We start from the raw sequence: 20,836 nt of genomic DNA, 5'->3' as shown, positions 1-20,836 counted from the left end.
CTTTGCATCTATTTCCCTCCTTTCTCTCCTCCTCTTCACCTTTACTACAACTTCAATATTAAGCTACTGATTGTTGTGTGTTGGCCATTAGAACAAGACATTCCTCCTTGAGATCAACCCGATTCACCCCCTGTATTTGGATCCATGTATCTGCTTGAGTTCACCTTGATGAAAGATGATTGAATCATGCCCCCCTTTATTATCTTCCAAAACTACATGACAATTGGAGTGCAACATATTTCCTCAGATAATACTAAATGCACTTCTCTCTTTAAGATGTCATAGGCAGGCACTGGTCTACAATAACCTAGAGGCTGTCTCTAGGAAGCTTTCTATATCTCCTGAAGCACTTGTGCTACAGGTGCTAGAAAAAGCAACAACACTTGGCATAGTACCTACATCTCATGTCTTGTGTTTTTGTGATCTTCATAGACACATAATATGGTAATTGCTTGATGAAAGATAAGATAATAAAGAAGTAAAAGAAGCCAACATATCTCACAAGTAATTAACAAGAAAGATAAATCAAACCCTAATCTACTTGCATTGATTTCTCAACAGGTTGTTGGTGCTCCAATAGAGGATTATAACAAGAAGTCGATGGACACTTGGAGAGTACACTTGAGCAACAGTTCCTTTTGTAGATTGAGCTAGCAGTAGTAGAGTTCGAGCCAGAGAGGGAAGCAGTGTTAGTGAGGGGCAGGGACAGTGATCCAGAGGAAGATTTCCAGATTCAGAGAGGCAGTAGTAAGAGGTTGAGTTATTCCCAGTTCAGGAACGCACGAAAGCAAAAACGCGTGAGTATAGGAATGTGAGTGCAGGAACGCGAGTGCAGGCAACACGAGTGCAGGAAGTGCGAGTGACGGGGTTGCTTAGGGAATATCTCTGCCAGATTTTCTTGTTGTTTGAATTGCCAGTTGGGCATCCATAGATGTACTCAGATTTGCTGCATAATAAAATAAAACCCTCATTGCTGCACTGGTTTTCCTAAGTTGGGTTTTTACGGGGATATTTGTCCAAAAATAACTGTGTAAATTTATGTGTGCGCTAGCATTTCTTCCAACGTTTATTCTTTCGCAGTTTTATTCGTGTAGGTTACAGTGTGAGTTATTCAGTGTTTGCTGTAGGAAACAATAAATAAATTGTTAATCAAAATAACAATTAGGAGGATAATTTCTAGTTGTTGCAAAAGGATTCGGGTTTCTGAATTTTCACACATGGCATATACTTCTAGTGCTTCATATATCATGTTTAGGGCTTCCTTCATGTACCTAGGGTTTCATCACTATATATATTCTTCACCTTGGACTTGCTTCAACAATGCTAGATATTACTTGAACAATGCTAGGGCTCCTTCTTTGTACACCTAGGGTTTCAAGATTAGGGCTCCTTCGATATATGTTCTTCATCAATTAGGCTAGGTAGGCCATCATATTCAAATATTCAAGTTTAGGGCTTGCATCAACAACTCTAGAGCTAGGGCATCTTCTAGAACTAGGGCATCATGTACATAGGGCTTGCTTCAACAATGTTGGACATCATTTTGACATCAATGACAACGTTGTCCAACAACTCTTGCATGTCCCAACCTCGCCGGGCAATGAGTTACCTCATCATTTAGGAGTAATACAACTGCTTTACATCATACACAACAAGCTCTATCCATTTGAACTATAAGCAGTAACACAAAAATATCAAAGGAAAATTAAAAGGCACACGAGGGGTGGAAAAACACAGGCCCAGTTGGTAACTCATGTATCCACGATTGTTCCCTTCTTATATCTATACACTTAGGATGAGGATCCCCATCATGGTGGTCCCTTTGACCATGGCACTTGGCCATGAATTCTTATCCTTTCTGTTCCATCATTATTATTCACTAATGCCTATTGATTGAAGGGTGGACTTAGGAAATGTTACTTCCCCTTAGGGTTGGTTGGAAACATCTAATAGGGTGGTCCTTTAGCCACTCCTACCTGGGGAAGTCTTCTCCTTTCCGTTCCATCATTATTATTCGCTAACACCTATCGATTGAAGGGTGGACTGAGGAAATGTTTCTTCCCCATAGGGTTGGTTGGAAACATCTAATAGGGTGGTCCTTTAGCTGCTCCTACCTGGGGAGGATACACCTTTGTGAGTTCAAGAACCTGAATTTAGAAGGGAAGCCTTGTATGAAGTATTAAATAACCCTTACATTCAAGCTTGGTCCACTTAGATGCAAAAATGACTATTGTAGCTAATGATTTGTTGCTTGCTAGACTTTGTGATGTGATTATTAGGTGGTTCCACAACCATGACCTGGGCACCTTAACTGGGCCCCAAGCCTCCAAAGAAGCATATTGACGCCCATAGGTGGAGCGATGAGAGCCGTGGGCTTCCAAATAATAACAAAGCATCACACACACCCTTGGGCACCTCCAACACCCACAACATTTCGACACTTTTCCCTACATTTGATGACTTTTTGGGATGATGCACCTGGACTCAGTAGGCCCCCAACTGACTTAACACTTCATGAGGGATGACAGCTGATCCAGGGCCCAGATGAGGATGGTCTCACCCCTTGAGACATGGGAGGGCTAGCACCACCTTGGAAGCCCTCAATGTTGGAGCAAAGATTGACACTATGGCCATTTGGAGACCCATGAGACCAACTTTTGTTGCCCCAAGATGGATTTTGGGGTTCGCAAAGGGATATTGACAGAGATCTAAGGGCCAAACCTTAGAGGATGATTTTAGAAGGCTTCTACACCTTGCTTGGCACAAAGAAGCCTCAACGCATGCCTCAAAGCCCTACACATGGATGGCGTCAACATTTTGGCTCACATGTGTGGGCATTTCACTTGATTTATGTTTTGGCTAGTGGGTTGGCTTGTAACCTAATTCATCATTGTAATTTTACTTGAGATATAGGGGCCTTTAGGCTAAATAGATATTGTTCCTCATCATGTAAATAGAGGAGAGGATAATTTTGTTTCTCATCATCACTTGGACTTGTGAATTCGACCTCTTGTTCTAATGGGAAAAATGTGATGTATGGAGTGAAATTTGTCTTTAGCATTTGTTCTTGTCTTTTGAGAAGTCACTTTGGATTGATAATTGGATTGTACATGCATATTGTCGTGTAAGTACCTTGTTTATGCAAATTTATGATTTCATGTCTAATGTATGGAATAAATGGGTGATCTAGGTTAAATTTGTGCCCTAATTTTGTTGAATAACAATTGAATAGAAACTATGTCATAATATTGCATGCATTATTCAGAATATGGTATGTGAATGAAAATCCCCTTCGTGATCTCATGTTAGCTCTCCCAAGTGAATTTTGGTCCCTCACAAAGGTGATAGTTAGGGCTTTGATGCTAGGGCATTAAAATATCCTTACTCCTTTGCATGATCAAATCGATTTCAAGAAACCATAGACTCCATTAACCATTGGACTAGGCATTGGCCATATTTGTTGGTGATCAATTGAACTTTTTATCCATAAATTTCATCTTTTCTCCTTTCTCTCCTAATTCGACCCTCTTAAGGCCAAGCGATCAAGTAGGGCTTAGAGTGAATTGGCTAGGAGGAGGAATTTTGGAGTTTGGAGAGTCTAAATATTGGGAGCATTGTGATTGCCACAAAATCACTCCCTTTCGGTAGGCATTCACTTCAATTTCATCCATAATTTCTCTTGCCCTAGTTGTTTGCCCTAGGGCAAACCCTAGTTTTGTTCTATCTTCAACATGGGGATTACTTGAGGGTTTCATGCTTGTTGGAATACATTGTTGTAAACCCTTTCTCTTTGCCTTGACCTTAGGTTATACTAACTATCAACCTACCAACCAAACCCTAGGTGTTGGATTGCCCTAATTAGGCTTCTTCATGGAAAGCGAATTGCCTCCTCTTCATAGTTGGAGCCTTGTACTTGAAATTGTGTCTTTCCCTTGGAAGCCCTCTGTGTCACCTTATACCCTAAACCTAGAATACATATTAGGTGACCTGTATATAATACGGAGACACCTCCCATTAGTGAAAGTCCATAAAGAGTGGGGGGGTTTTGCTGCGGTGACAGTGGGTCATCACCCCATTTTTGTCACTAGGTCTAGTCTTTTCCTTGTAGGGTATCCCTTTCCAAGGCTTGCTAGATTTTGCAGGAATAAAACTCACACAAAATTAGATTAAAATTAGATAAACGTGAATTGCATATTACTCACAAGATGTACATATTAATACAATTCATTGACCCTTGGTTTCATATTCCAAGAGATATGTTGGACTTCTCATTACTATTGGCGTTCAATTGAGGCTTTTCACCTTCCTCTCAAGTGAATAAGCCAAGTTCACATAACCCCAAAGGGTTATGTTTCCAACAGTTATTAACCTAGTTAATGGCGGTAAAATTCATAATGTACTACCTATATGAGGCCATAGATACGAGGACAAGGATGATTGGGGATGTGAAGAACATTGATTGATCATAGAACCATATGCTTCAATGTCCCATTCATGTAGCAGGGTTTTATTACATCCCTGATGAAACTATAACTTAAGTCTTATTTGTTATAGATGTTCATGGGAGAAATTATGGTGGAAAGGCACCACTTTTATAGAGATTTTCCATTCCAGTGGTTAGCTAGACCTTTAATGCTTCATATGACGAGCACAAATGGAGTGTATTAAAAATACACACAAAGAAGCACTATATATTTTAATATTGGTGCTTTAAGGATATGGTCTGTGTCTGCTACAATATTTGGTGTTGAATGAAGCAGCTTGAGAAAATATTTGGATTTCATTTCCTCAACTACCATTGGCACCATGTCTTAAAGGTTAGTGGAGGCCGAGAGACCTGTTATGGATGTGTTACCGAAATGGTTAGTTGAGGGTGGGTAAGAGCAGGTGGTGGGGGAGGTTGTCCTAGAGCAGTCAGAGGAGCAAGAGCTGACTAAGGAGAGTTCGGTGCCAGTGTCAATACCTACATAGATGGAGACATCCATCAATAGACTTTGACTCTGGCCGTTGGACCTTTCTCTTCTAGAAGGTAACATATTTTTTGCTCATAAAAGGAGCATGAGGAATTGATAGTAGATTAAGCTTTGTAGATGAATCATGGAGTCTGGACAATTATTGACAACTAACATGTGTTAAATCATTTGGCATCAATCTTACATGTCAATCTTCCTTTCATATTTATGTGGCACTATGATTATTTGATGTTGTTGTTAGTTTAAATTTGAGAAAATGAAAAAAATTGAATGTATTTTGTATTTTTCAAGTTTGTCAATAAATTGCTGATATTTTCAGTAGCACGAGTTTATGAGCCCCTTCAATAGATTTCCACTAATGATAGTTGCAACACTGCCTTTTATTACCTGGCAAGACATCCTAATTTTTTTCAGTTAGAAGCACTGAAATAATGTGATTGCAGGTTGGTGAAGAAGATATTGATGGATCCTTAGTTACTTCCAAAATGACTGAAGCTGAAGATGTTGTGAGGTCTAGTAATAGCTGTCTATGCTGTAGAGGAGGAGATCTTGTGAAAATGCTTCCAGAGTTGGTGAGAACAGAGGTGGTGAAATCTGATCATATAATTATTGAAACAACAGGTGTGATGGTAAAATAGTAAATTTGATATTTTTTCCCTCATACTAATGTTTTTTTTCAGAGCAATGGTTTAGTGTTGCAAATTCTCTATTTTCAAATATCATTTTGATCACGAAGGAGAAAAGTGTGTTGGAAATTTCTGCATTTTGAATAGCTTTCGAGTATTGCAGAGCAAAAAAGTTCACTTGGGAAGTGCTTAGCACAATATTGTTTTTAGACTCTAAAATAAATATAAAATTAATCGCTTCATTGAGCTCTACAATTATAATTTAAGATGGAAAGCACATTATGCCTGAATTTGTACCGATGGTTTTACTACCTTTTTAGAGTGATGCAAAGAAGGCTGTAAGGTTCTAAATATAATCCTACACATTACACCGAACATTCTAAATTCAGGAGATTATATTGGGTGCGTCATTTTGTAAGAACTACATAAAAGCATTAGCCTTTCTGTTGCAGCGCCTTTTGGTTTGATCATCTTTTCTGATTTGCATGTGTGGGAAATTGGAATCATAAATTAATTCCTGTGGGTGATGTATTCTTCTGTACCTTCATATTACTCACATTATGTGGATTAAACCACCTGTAAGCTCTGTAAATATAGGAATGGACTCCACATCTAAAAAGCGCAAGGGCGAACTGTAACCAGACCTCATCCACATCCTTATGATTGCTTCAGCTTACATTGGAATGATAGGATAGTTATATTTTTACCTAGTGTCAATTAAAAGTTCCATTCTTAAACAACGTTAAAAGCCAGATCTACCCTTAAATAAGTTATATTTAGAACAAGTTATCATCCCTATGCATAATGCATTATGTGCATATAACAGGAATATACGTATAAAACCATGACAATGTTAGATTTTGTAGCATCGGCCAGGTGTTCTAGTCTCGATTTGTGTCAAAGAGATTAAGGAACACAAGATCTCCAAAACTCAAAAGGTTTTGTGAGATAAGCTTGTGAAACGCCTTAATTAAATTAATTAGCCACCATTTAAAATTTTCCTATGTTTAACTTAGGAAAATTGGTTAATTAATGAGAATTAATTAAGGAAGACCGAGAATGCTCTAGAGATTCACATGGATCAAGTCTAAGATGATCTTAGCCATTGATGATGATTTAATCATGGTCGTTGAAACTCCGACAAGAGATTATAAGAGCAAGTCGATGGGATAGAGAGAGACAAAAGAGGGGAGTGAGTTCCTTGGCAGATCGAGCTATCCAATTGCAGAGATGTGAAAATTTTATCACTGCAACAACTGATTTATTTTACCACTTATTTCCTGATAAGTTATTTATGAAAATCCTTCAGTAAACGTTAAAATAAATTCTGCTGCGGATATCACATCATAATACAGAAACAAACACATGCACAAGAATTAACACATCGACACAAATATTTTGGACAATCAGTCCTCCGAAAAACCCAATTTGGGAAAATTGGTGCAGCAAGGGAGGATTTTATTATTCAGCAATTCTTCAGTACAACTGGGTGCCAAATTGGCTTACCCAACAAAGAGAAAATTCTTCAGCACTTCCCCCAGTCTCAGCGTCAGCCTGGGTGACTTCTGCGTAGCTCCAGTGACTGCGCAGTTTGCAGCCTCTGCGTCTGCCTCTCCAACCCCTGTGTTGTTCCCTTGGTGTTGTTCTCGACTCTTTGTTTTGTACTCGTTGTCTCCTGCTGCTCTCCAGACCACTAGTTCAAATTTCTCAGCTAAACCCGCTCCAGAAATCGAACTGACTGGTTTCCCTCAGTGTGTTCTCCAATTGACCCTCAAGCCTCTTCTTATACTTTTCCTGTTGGTCCTTCAACGGCCGAGATTAAATCTCTAATCAACGGCTAAGATTATATTTGGCTTGATCCATGACTTTTGGAACCTTCTAACCCAGTTTTATATTAATACCCATTAATATTCTATTTCCTAAGTTTAGACTTAGGAACTCCATTACAAATATTAATTATTTTAATATCTCCCAAATCGGTTAGAATCTGCCCAAACCCATTTCTTGGTCTTGGAGATCTGATGTGCTTTAGTCTCTCCACCAGTTTTCATGGCTAGAGCATATCCGATGCTACCCCAAATCAACAAGAGATTCAACAAGGAAGTGAGTTTGAGCCAGAGAAGGAGAGCATAAGTGATTGAGGGAGTAACAGAGAGAATTCTAGAGGAATTTCCCAATAGTTTTCCAATGCCAGAGAGGCAGGAAGAGGGAAGTCAAAATTATATTGCAGAGAGGCCGAATAGCCAGGGCAAGCAACTAGAAACCCCTGTGCGAGTTCTAGAAAGGTAGTCATTTCAGTTGCTGGAGATTAGAAGATCACGTAGAAGGTAAAACGAGTCATTTCTAGAGGCAAAGGGAGGCTCGACGGTTCAGTTGGAGTCGAGTTGCTGGTAGCATGAATTTCCCAGACCAGTATGCGAGTTCCAAGTAGGTCGTGTTGCCTGGGAAAGAGAACGAGCAAACCAGAGGGAGGCTGAGTTTATCGAGGGAGGATTTTTCTCCATATTATTTTTGCCAATTATTCGTTGGGGGTTAGCTAGTTGGACATCCAGATATTGTACTTAGATTTTTACTGCTACATAATAGTAAAATAAACCATCATCCATTGCACTGGTTTTTCCTTCGAGTTTTTTTTTGTTTTTTTTGTTTTCTTGTTTTTTGTTGTTTGTTTTTTTTTGAGACATTAGTCCAAAAATATTGGTGTCTATTTTATTGTGTTTGTGCATTATTTTCTCAACTTCCAGTTTATTTTCCGCAACGTATTTTATTTTTAGCGAAGATTGCAATTGTGAGTTTATCGATATTTGCTGTAATAACAAATTGAAAAACAGGTAGGAGATAAATTTTTAGTAATTGCAATCAAGGAATTTTTATAGACAAAATAATATAAAACCAATTGGAATTGCTCTTGATACCCACTTGCAAGGAAAATGAAAGGTTTTTTTAGCTTGGAGATGTCTTATTTACATTCTTAGATGTATTTCATTTGATGCACTCTTCTAGATCAATCACTGTGTTACCCATTTACATGCATGGGCAACCATAGGAGAAATTTTCTCCTACGATGCAAATTTCTAGTCATCATCTTCACATGTTTTTTGCTTCTCCAAAGATAGCAACCCCTTAGATTTCTCTTACTCATTATTTGCTCAACTCACTCACCTTATCAACGTACTCATTTGATGATGGCAGTTCAACACACATTGGCCATCGTTTCATACAAAGTGTTTACTTTTAATGTATTAAGCATTTAAGTAAGGATCATTGGTTGAGGTTAGAATCCAGATAATGAATCATGATGCTCGAAAGTTATACTTGTTGCCTTGTTTCACCTTGGTGGTTGTTACCCCTATTTCCAGTGGATTTACCTATAGTTAAATTCTTCACTTTCATAGGGTTTATGTTTTAAATAACACTTGGAACTATTTTTTGTTGCTTCTTGGGAATTGTTAGTTCACCGTTGCAGACCAAACTTGGCATGTGGATCAACCAACAACCTAGGCCCTTTTTCCAGGGATGTTTTGTAGCTACAACAAAGGCACATCATTGAAGGTAAAAATGTCTACTTTGTTGAATTTTGGTTGTTGCGGTCGGTATTCATTCGTTGTATTTGCCACAAAATTTGACTCCCAAGTTAAAGAGGGAAAATACGAATTTTGTATTTCAAAAGTTTGCCTCCAAAAAGATCAAGTCAACCTTGCCAGAGACACACCAATTCGACCCACTCATCCTCTATATATTGCCATTCGACCTCACAAATTGGAGCATCAATTCAGATCACACAACTTTTATCTTTTCCTCACACATGCAAGAAAGAGAGAGAGAAATCTGAGGAAAAGAGGTTGAGTTCTTCAAGATGATTTTTTCTGTGGTAGATCATATCATTGACCAGCTTTGACCTCACACTTCTGGGCATCAGGTTGAGTTTCTGGGCAGGAGGCCGAATTTTTGGGTAGGAGCATGAGGCTGAAGTTCGACCTATCGTGGCAGTTTGACCGCAAGTTTACTAGGTCAGATTTATGGTTAGTTTGACTTTGTTTTGACTGGAATATCAAATTGTATCTCTTGTTGAACTGGATAATTTCTCTGAGAAAAAGTTGTTAGGTTTTTCCTTGGGTAAAATTTTGTCTCTTGTGTTTCGCTGTCTCTTCATGATCCTATTTTCATTATTGGTTTTACTGTTGAAAATTTTCTATGTATAATTGCTTAATGATGTATGTGACATAAATGAATTAATGAAGAAATCATTGGAAGTAATTATCAGAGCTATGGTGAAAACGCAGCCTTGACGAAGTCAACTTGTTTCAAGCTATTCCACTAGGGTTTGTTCTCTCATTAGCACTTCTCATGAAATCGTGTTTGAGATTGAATGCCTTAGATTAGGGTCAAATAGCCTCAACCCTAGTCACAGATCAAATTGCTTCAACCCTTGGAGCAGGAGGGCAGAATGGCCTTAGCCCCATATTATGAAGACTAAGGGACCTCAGAGGATTATCAAAGGAAGTCCTTGGCCTTAGGAGCTGAGCAATCTAGGTTGCAGACCAAGAGGCCTCAAACACTTGACATACAAGTCATCTTCCATACAGAGATACAAATTGGGACCTCTTCATAAGTCTTTGAATTATGTTACAAAGATAAGCTTAAAATTCTTCCACAAAATCCGCTCTTCATTACAGAGAATATGCTCCTTAGGGATTTAGAAATTGACACAGACTTACCACAAAGATAACTCACTCTTGTGTCCCGCTCGAGGTCATGTTTCTTAGTCTTCTTCCAAATATGAAGCCTTCTTTACATCAACAAAACAAGTCTTTGATCCTTCTACCGAGATTTGATTAGATGTCTTAGGATTCATTTTCTGATTTGAGATTAGATTCATCTTCTTTCTGTACAAGGTCAAAAAATTCTGATTCTCTTCATGACCTGGATAGACATTGTTTAGGACACTAATTAAATCATACTTGGAAGCACCTTCAAGACTGCTCTTCAATCATAGCTCTGATACCATGTTGAATTTCTAGTAGCTAGGTAGACTAGAACTATTTTCTATATGATAACTACTTCCAATGATATATTTTTAACTTCTTAGAGCATTTCAATCATCAAGCAGTTGTACTTAGAAAATTTCAACCATTAACTTCAGTAGAGCAGTAAAGATCATAATGAAAAGTTGTGAGACAAGAGACACCAAAATTTCTTGGGACAATACCCCACAGGGGGAAAACCGGTAAGCTTTCCTTATGAGAGAATGTCCAATTCAATCCAATTTGTACATTAGTCAAAATAACATTATCTTTGACAAGATTACATAGAAAAATACCAACCACCAAAAGCCAATCCTTCAATATGCCAAGACAAACTTCCTCAAATTTGGTCTTCAAGAGTCAACTTAAGGTCTCCAAGACGAGATCTTCCTCAGCCTCAAAATTTTGGATCACTGTAGAATTATAACATCAGATTTTTGCATACTTTTAGGGATGATGATCCTCGAACTTCGTATGATGATGAGCCACAAAATTTCGTACAGATCCACAAACTTCGCATGAGTATAGACCATAGACTTCACATGAGTATAGACTACAAAACTTTGTAGAGATCCACAAACTTTGCATGAGTATAGACCACAAACTTTGCATGAGTAAGACCACAAAATTTCGTATAGATCCACAAACTTCGCATGAGTTTAGACCATAGACTTCACTAGTATAGATCACAAAACTTCATATGATTTGTGAAATTTTTTAATCTATTGCAACAATTGGAAATTATTCTTCTAATTGATTAAAATTAAGTGCAACTTATTTGCTACGACAAATAACAAATAAAACCACACCTGCAATATTCAACATAAAAACACTGCGGAAAATAGAATGCTGGAAAGTGAGAAATATAGAGCACACGCACAAAAATTATGACACCATTATTTTTGGACAATTCTCCTCGGAAAAACCCAATGTGGGAAAACCATTGCAGTAGATGAGGGTTTTATTATTATGCAGTAGTGAATAATCCGAGTACAATCTATGGATGCCCAACTGGCTATCCAATCAACAAATATTTGACAAAAGTAATTAGAGAGAAAATTCTCTCTCCACAAGCAATCCCAACCTCTAACTGTGAAAATTTCTGAATCTAACAAACCAGAAATCCTACTGCGGTAAACTGATTTGCATTACCTACTTGTGTTCTTCATTTAAACAGTTATTTTCAGAATTATTCAGAAAATATTAATGCAGATACACTGCAGCCTACACCAATATACAGATAAAGCACTGAAAGATAAATGAGACAATCACACAAAGGACATGCTTATTTTTGGACTAACGTCCCTAGAAAAAACCAATGCGGGAAAACTGGTGCAACAACTTTGATGGTTTTCTATTATTAAGCAGTGGTTTTGAATACAAATGCTGGTTGCCCTCCCGGAAAACCAGTGATAGAGAAATACAATGGCGGAAAATCTGAGTGAGTTTTACCTCACTTCACCCAGTAGATTCTGGCTGATCCGACAGCAAAACTGGCTGTCCCCAGCTACAACTGCACTGCCCCTTCACAGTAACTGCATGGGCTTGCGTGGAGCTCTCTGAGGCTCTGTGTCAGCTCTTTTGCCCACTGCGTCAGCTTTCCCGGCTGTTCCGGCAGTTCTGAACAATTCCGACTCTTTGCATGGAAGGCAACTCTCTTCCTCTGCGCGACCCTTCTGGCTCCGCGTCAAGGCTGCGTGGGCCCAGACTGGCCCAACGTCAGCTCTCCTAGCTACTGCACTGCCTCCACAAGCTTCTTTCCGCCTCTCTGTCAGTGTTCCCAAACTATCCCTGCCCCTCAGCTACAAGATCTCCCTAATCGATTTTTCTCTTGAGAACTTCTCACCTCAGAAAATCGATTTCCTCAATCTTTGTGTGTATGTTCTCCAACTGACCCCAAGCCTCCATTTATACTTTTCTTGTTCAAAAATCAACGGTCGTGATCAAATCTCTAAACAACGACTAAGATTAAATTAGACTTGATCCTCATCTCTTACAAGCTTCTCACTCGTATTTTCATTAATACCCATTAATATTTTAATTTTCCTAAATTTAGACTTAGGAACCCCATTAAAAATATTAGTTATTTTAATAAAATACAATCCGGGTGGAATATCACCAAACGGTTTCTAGGTCTTGGAGATCACATGTGTTCTAGCCCCTCCACAAAATTTTGGAGATCCGATGCTACCCAAAAATCAACACTAGCTCCCTCTGAAAACTGGCCTCCAACCCTTGTGCAAGCCCTTTTGCGCAGGCCTCCACAGGTGTGGCTAGAATCAACCATAAATCAAGCCGCCTTTGCCTGTCTCTGCTGCTGGAAGTGACTCTCTGACCCTTTTGAAATTTTTCTTGGCCTCTCGACGCTGAATTGGCCTCCCTCTTAGCTAAATCAAATTGCCTTCTAAAGCTACTGCGTGTTGAGAAATCTAGAGGCAGCTAGATCAGGTGATTTCTCTTACTTTGATAATTGCTTGTGATATATTTTTACATTACTTAATTAACTTATTCTTTCACTGGATTATTATTAGTGTTCTTTATCATCAAACAACTACCAAATGATAAAATCAATGAGACCATAGGACACAAGATGTAGGCAATCAGCTAGGGCCAAAACCTCTCCAATTGAGAGGAAAACCCACAAGAATTATGTGAAAATTTCATCTCTCACGACGACTGGAAATTATTTTTCTAGTTGTTAATTTGTTTAACAATTTATTTGTAGTTTGCTACGACAAACACCAAATAATTCACACTGTGATTTTCACAAATAAACTGTGGAAGAAAATAGCGCTGAAAACTGAGAAAATTCTAACACATTCACAATAAAAATGACACAATTATTTTTGGACAAATGTCCCTAGAAAAACCCAACTTGGGAAAATTGGTGCAATAGATGAGGGTTTTATTGTTATGTAACAGTGAAATTTGAGTGCAGTCTATGGATGCCCAACTGATAATCCAAACAACAAGAAAATATGGCCAAAATTAATCCAAACAACAAGAAAATATGGCCAAAATTATGTATGGGAATCATCCTTCCACAAGCAACCTCGGCACAAGTTTCTTTCAAAAAACTCGTCCTCTTGGACCCTCGTGTCAGGTTCTGCGTAGTGCTTGCATAGGCCCTATGACGTCTAGCCTTCGAACTGCCTCTAATGAAGTCGTTTTGCTTGTCTCTGCTGAGGAAATCGCCTCTCTGACACTCTAGAACCTCTGTTCGACCTTTGTAACTGAAAATGATTTTTCCTCTAGCCAGATCGAGTTGCTCTTCTAAAGCAACTGCACAGTCCTCTACGCCGCCTCACTAGGAATAACTCGGCCTCCTTGCTGCTGCCTCTTTGTAGTATACCTAGGGGGTATATTATGGGGTATGGGGTACAAAGGGAGGTACCCAAGGGAATTATGTAATAATGTGATGGACCATAGTTAATAAATAAAGTGGTTAACCCGCATCATGTAACGGACCACATGTAGTTAGGAATAATGTGATAAGCCCATTGTATTAGATATATGGTATTTAAAGACCCATGGTATTGTATATATGAAGCCTATATAGAGGTTAGAGACTCCCCGTTGAGAGATGTCAAGGATTATTGTATTGGCAAGCATATGGCTTGTGGAGTGTTCTCCTTCCTTAATGCGTGATTGTATGGTGTTACCCTACCTTAAGGGTTTTGATTAATAAAGAGGAATTTCTATACTCAGATTTCAATTGGTGGTTCTCACTTGATTAGTTAGTGAGGTGCCTTCCTAGTGAAGAAATTGAAAAAATCATTTTGGAAAAATGGGGAAGGATTATTGTATTGGCAAGCATATGGCTTGTCGAGTGTTCTCATTCTTTAAAGAGTGATTGTATGGTGTTACCCTACCTCAAGGGATTGATATTAATAAAGATCTAAAGTTTATCTATTTCTCTCGTTATTTCTGGGCATATTTCTATTTTCATATATTTGCAGGTCAGATCTACTACAACTGGTATCACAACACTTTTTTAGGCAAAGCGTAGAGATTTTTTTTTTAGGAATTTTTGGGGCGGCGAGTTTGCAAATCATATCTGAAACCTCTAGTGCAAAATTTGCAGATCTGGATTCTTTGCGAAAAATACCCAATTTAAAAAAAAACGGCCGAATCGGAGTTTGGATGAGGAAGATATCAATGATTTAAAAATCAGCTGTGTCGTAGAAATTTTTTTGACGACAATTCGTGGACGGCGGATCTCCAGTCAATTTTTGCAGTTTTTGTGGGGGATTTTGAGAAAATAATTGCAGATTTGAGATCCGTTTGAAAAATTATCCGATTTAAAAAAAAATCGGCCGAATCGGAGTTCGAATGAATGAGATATTGCTGATTTAAAATCCTTTTTTTTAAATTTTAAATTTTTTTTTTTTTTTTCAGATATTGCGGGACAGTTGCAGAGCAAATATGAATTTCCAGAGTGCTTAGATAGAGATTTCTATCACATGGGTAGATGTGGAATGGTCATTCCATTTCCAAAAACAGGTTATAATAAGGATTATGAGCCATATTGATCGAGTTGTGTCCATTTTAAATTTTCGCCAATGTAAGTGATTTTTTCAAAACCCTCTTCATGGCTTTTAGCAAGGATTTTTTTTTTTACAGGGAAAGATAGTGGTCCTATTATTGATGAATTCATAAAAGATCTTAAGAAAACCTCTACGAAACATTGGAAAGGTTTAGTATGGTTTTTTTTGAAAGATGAGGCTGCCATGTGGTGGAGCTCACTTGACAGCAAGAAGTTGTGCAAATTTTCGGATGAAGAATTTGAAAAACTCCTTTTGGACAAATGGTGTCATGCTACACAACAAGAGAATGAAACACGAAAAGGGTTAGCTTCTGATGATATCTCTTTATTACAGGTTCATGGGTGTATTCAGAAAGAGAAGATAATTGTGTTTGTCAATCTTAATAGTGAGCATAATTTTATTAATATTCATTTGGTTAAAATATTGCAAGTCCCAGCCAAAGAAATGGAGCACACACATGTTAATAATGAACAAGTGCAAGTTTATAAAGATTTGAAGATTTCTATGGATAAGTATGTATTGCATTCTGATTTTTATGCTTAAGATATAGCTATTGTGGATGTTGTTTTGGGATATCCTTGGGTGAAATCTGTTGGTACTATCAATATTAATGTGCAGAAGAAATTCCTGAAGCTCTAGTATAAAAAGAACAAAATTACATTACAAAATATTTCTATCAATAAACAAGTAGAGTCCAAGGATGTTGACACAGAAAATGTTTCAGGTATTGATACATCAGATGAGGAGTCCGCAGTTGAAGTAATACTGGAAGATAAGCAACAATTGCAGGCGCCACAACATGTACTAGCTACCAATTAGGCTTCATTAGGTGGTGAATTAAAGAAAGATACACCATTGGTTAAAACTTCAACATATCACCACCCACATCACCCAGCAAGAAAACAACCAACAAGATGGCAATGAATTAGCAACAAGGACAACAACTCCACACGACAGATGGAGAGGTGCGAAGATCCAACCACAACACATCAACATAGAGGAACCGCCAGGATCAACGCCCATCTGAAGCGAGCGAGGCACCAACTAGATCGAGTAATCACCTGTCTTTGGGATGGCTAGATGCACATGCATGGTACCAGTGGACTACTCTTTTGAGTATATTTTATTATTTGTGTTCTTCTTATGTTTTGGGGACAAAACATGTTTAAGGGGAGTGAAATGTAGTATACCTAGGGGTGATATTATGGGGTATGGGGTACAAAGGGTGGTATCCAAAGGAATTATGTAATAATGTGATAGACCATAGTTAGTAAATAAAGTGGTTAACCCGCATCATGAAAGAGACCACAAGTAGTTAGGAATAATGTGATAAACCCATTGTATTAGATATATTATGGTATTTAGAGACCCATGGTAATGATCCATTGTATTGTATATATGAAGCTTATATAGAGGCTAGAGACTCCTCTTGAGAGATTTCAAGGATTATTGTATTGGCAAGCATATGGCTTGTGGAGTGTTCTCCTTCCTTAAGGAGTGATTGTATGGTGTTATCCTACCTTAAGGGTTTTGATTAATAAAGAGAAGAATTTCTATATTTATATTTTGTTATTTCTAGGCATATTTTTATTTTCATATATTTGCAGGTCAGATCTACTATACTATCCGGATCTGGACAACTTCCTTCGGATCGCTGTCTCTGCCCGTCATTGTCTCTGCTTCGATCTCTAGCTCTTCGACTACTGCTGTTGCTCTTTGGAAATCGATTTGCCAAGGAAATTGAACTACAAAAGTGTATTTCTCAAGTGCCCATCGACTTGTTCTTATAATCCTCTGTTGGAACACCAATGACCAAGGTTAAAACTTAATCAAGGGCTAGGATCATCTTGGAGTTGATTCGTGTGAGTTTCTAGACTATTCTTACCTTGACTTAATTAATTCTGATTACTTAACCAGTTTTCCTAAGTCTAGACTTGGAAACATTAAAAAATGGGTTAATAATCTAATTGAGTCATCTCCAGGTCGAATTTCCAGAAACAATTTCAGGGTTTTGGAGATTTCATTCATTCTAGCCTCTTCACTAAATTTCATGGCTAGAACACATTCAATGCTACAAAAACTAACACTCCCTCTTAGCGAGGACTGTGTTCTAGTGTTGCAGACCCTGTCACAACACTTTGTCTCTGTGTCATCTCCCGTCACGTTGTTGATGTCTCGTTAATGCTGCCCACCAACCACTGCACAACTCTGATGCTGCATCTGTGCTACTGTTGACACTGCTATACTGCTGCCAACTCTACATCTGCACTGCAACTCTCTCTTATCTATTGCTGCTGCAACTGCAACTTCTACAACTGAGAAGCATCCAAAATACTGAATCATCCATGTTTAGTACCGATGCATCTGTCTCTTGAGTTTTGAATACTACTAGCCTCTACACTGTCACTAAAGAATTTGTGTTGTTGCTAACTCTGCACTGAGCCACTTGCTCTGTTGTCAACATTGCAGTACGCTCCGTAGGATCTGACTGCTACTAGTTTATAGTGTCACTCTAGTATTGACTGCATCAACTGCCACTTATCCATCTTGCTACTAAATACTGTGGGCCCCCTGTAGCCAGGTAATGGTCCATGAGGTGGAATCCTCAAAGACCTTGCACATTCTCTGTAGCTCTCTGGGGCTACAACACCAAATCACCCCACCTCACTCCTGGAGGTATATTTGTGAACATAGCAAACTCTTTCTCTAGTCTAGAGGAAAGCTTGTCTAATTCTGCGGATGCTGCTTAGTAGTTCTGCTTCTCCTTCTTTTCCTTCTTCCAGAGAGGACACTTAGTACTGTAGTGACCCAACTCACTACACCTGAAGCTCTTGACCTTTGACAGGTCCTTCTTTTTCTTCTTCTGCTCCCCTTGCCCCCTACTGGGACACTTAGATGCGAGGTTCACATTCTCCTCCTCCTTCACACCCTTTGATCCGCTGCTATTGTTGCCACTGTTGGAGCTCTTTAGAAGAGCTCGCCTCAACTCCTGCTGTTGCAAGTCAAACCACATCATGTCCCATTATGGTAGCTTGTCTCTGCCCAATATACTTTGGACGAAGTCTTGCCAATCCTCTCAGACACTGTTCAGTGCCAACCTCACTAGCTTTGTTGGTTGAGGCACTGTCCCAACAGCTACAAGTTGATCCCGAACCTCTTGAATCTTGGTGATGAAGGGATCTATCCCTTCCCCTTTCTGCATCCTGATGCATTTCAACTTTTCTTCCAGAAACATCTTCTGTTGCTTGGAAGTACCTTGATATAGTTGGGCGAGAGCATCCCACATCTGTTTGGCAATATCCTTGCCAGATATATGCAAGACTATATGGTCCCGGACTCCATCGAGGATCAACTGCTTCGCCTTCGCCATTTCCCTCTAGTATTTCTTCAGCTGATCCGCATCTTGGGGAACTGCCACAATGTTGTCTATGTAGATCTTTAGGCCATATTCATCTAACCAGAAGGACATCCTGGCCTTCCATATGCCATAGTTAGAGGAACCCTCCAACCTATCCTAATCTCTAAGCCCTGCTGTGACCATCTCTCAATCTGTCGAAAATTTCCTCTTTCCCTGCGCTTGGCTTGTTGGATCTGCTATATGCACTCCCTTCTGGAGTGAGAAAATTTGCACTTAGCTACGCCAATCTGCGGCTGGGAAATCTAACTTCTAAGACTCGAAGTTCCTTGAGAGATATTTTCCCTTTGTGTGTGCTTTTCTCTTCCATCCGACATTGATTCTGCTGCTGCAAAACCTTCTGCGTCCAACCAAGGAATCTACGTAGCGAAAATATGAGTTGCCGCTGCTCCCTCTGCCTGTTGGAATCACTCTTCAACGCAACTCGACTTTTTTGCCAACCTACAACTGAAAATCGAATTTCTGCCCCATCAATTCGGCTTGCCTACTAATGAACTAAACAACCTCTAGGAATTTCGGCCTGCTACTCCCTCTGAGCAGCAAAATTCTCTCCTCCGCTTCTGAGTTTCCCAACTGATCACTCACGCTCTGATACCATGTGAAAAATTCATCTATCACAACAACTAGAAATTATTTTTCTAATTTTTAAGTTGTTTAACAATTTATTTGCAGTTTGCTATGACAAACACCAAATAATTCACACTGTGATTTTCAAAAATAAACTGCAGAAGAAAATAGCACTGGAAATTGAGAAAATTCTAGCGCACAATAAAAATGACAATTATTTTTGGACAAATGTCCCTGGAAAAACCCAACTTGGGAAAATCGGTGTAGCAGACGAGGGTTTTATTATTATGTAGCCGTGAAATTTGATTACAATTTGTGGATGCCCAACTGGCAATCCAAATAGCAAGAGCATCCGACCAAAATTATGTAAGGGAATTACCCTTCTTCCACAAGCAATCCCGACACAACTTTCCTTTAGAAAACTTGGCCTCCTACACCCTCTATGTCAGCATCTGAACTGCCTTTGATGAAGTTGTTTTTCCTGTCTCTGTTGAGGAAATCACTTCTCCGACACTTTGGAATCTCTGTTCGACCTTTAGAACTGAAAACGATTTTTCCTCCAGCTAAATCGAGTTGCTCTTTTGAAGCAACTACGTAGTCCTATGCATTGCCTCAATGGGAATAACTCAGCCTCCTTGCTGCCGCCTCTTCGGATTTGGAAAACTTCCTACGTATCACTGTCTCTGCCCTTCACTATCTCTGCTTCGATCTCTAGCTCTCCGAAAACTGCTGTTGTTCTCTGGAAATCGATATGCCAAGGAAATCAGACTGCACAAGTGTATTCTTCAAGTGCCCATCTTCTTCTTTTTATAATCCTCTGTTGGAGCACCAACGACCAATATTAAAACTTAATCAAGGGCTAGGATCATCTTGGAGTCGATCCGTGTGAATTTCTAGACTGTTCTCACTTTGACTGAATTAATTTTGATTAATCAACTAGTTTTCCTAAGTTTAGACTTAGGAAATGTTAAAAAATAGGTTAATAATCTAATTAAGTCATCTCTAGGTGGAATTTCCAGAAACAATTTCTGAGTTTTGGAGATCTCATGCATTTTAGCCTCTCCACCAAATTTTGTGGCTAGAACACATATGATGCTACAAAAACTAACAATTTTTTCTATTCTTATAGAACTTCAATTGACGAATTCCAAGACCTATGACCCTTGAGTAAGATCCTCCAAGACCAAGTCAAACCATGCTTCCAACCACTTCTACAATTTTGACTTACTCAACAGATTCGTCTCGAACTTCGATCTGCCCAGCTAATTCTTTTGCAACTTCGACCTGCCCAGCAAATTCTTCTGCAACTTTGACCTGCCCAACAAATTCTTTTGCCTAAGATATGTAGAAACCCTAACACGAGAGAGAGAGAGAGAGAGGCCCAAAAACTTCGATCTTGTTCTTTTCCTTCTTTTTCATCCTTTTCCAGCTTCTATCTTGAGAAGATCGAACTTGCTTGAGTGAATCTCCAAATGTAGTCGAGTTCCTTCTTATTTATATGCTTGTGAGGGGTACAAAGTACTATCTTTAGGCCAACTTGATCTTTGCACCATGACGAGGTCTTGGAGGGTCTTTTGGCTCTATTTTGACTCAAATATATTCTTTTTACAATATGTAACATGCCCGAATGGGTCTTCAATACATGGCAATGACTCAATTGACTTGTAGACTAAATAACAAGCCC

At 38.9% G+C, this 20,836-nt stretch overlaps 1 protein-coding gene across 1 annotated transcript in view; it reads left to right on the top strand.

Annotated features, from left to right (window-relative positions):
• LOC149198746 (uncharacterized) overlaps nt 1–20,836 on the top strand; it is a 385,249-nt gene that overhangs the window by 39,696 nt on the left and 324,717 nt on the right. The window contains exon 2 of the mRNA XM_089400347.1: nt 5,417–5,594. Coding sequence (XP_089256473.1) covers nt 5,417–5,594 — 178 coding nt within the window. The remainder of the gene's footprint in view (nt 1–5,416; nt 5,595–20,836) is intronic.

Source organism: Pinus tabuliformis, chromosome 2_1 (genome assembly GCF_031772625.1).
Source record: "Pinus tabuliformis cultivar Carrire ecotype Pingquan chromosome 2_1, CPIR1, whole genome shotgun sequence".
In the NCBI taxonomy this organism is placed as follows: Eukaryota; Viridiplantae; Streptophyta; class Pinopsida; order Pinales; family Pinaceae; genus Pinus; species Pinus tabuliformis.
Note: the sequence above shows the minus strand (reverse complement) of the source record. Positions and strands in the feature narration are given on the sequence as shown.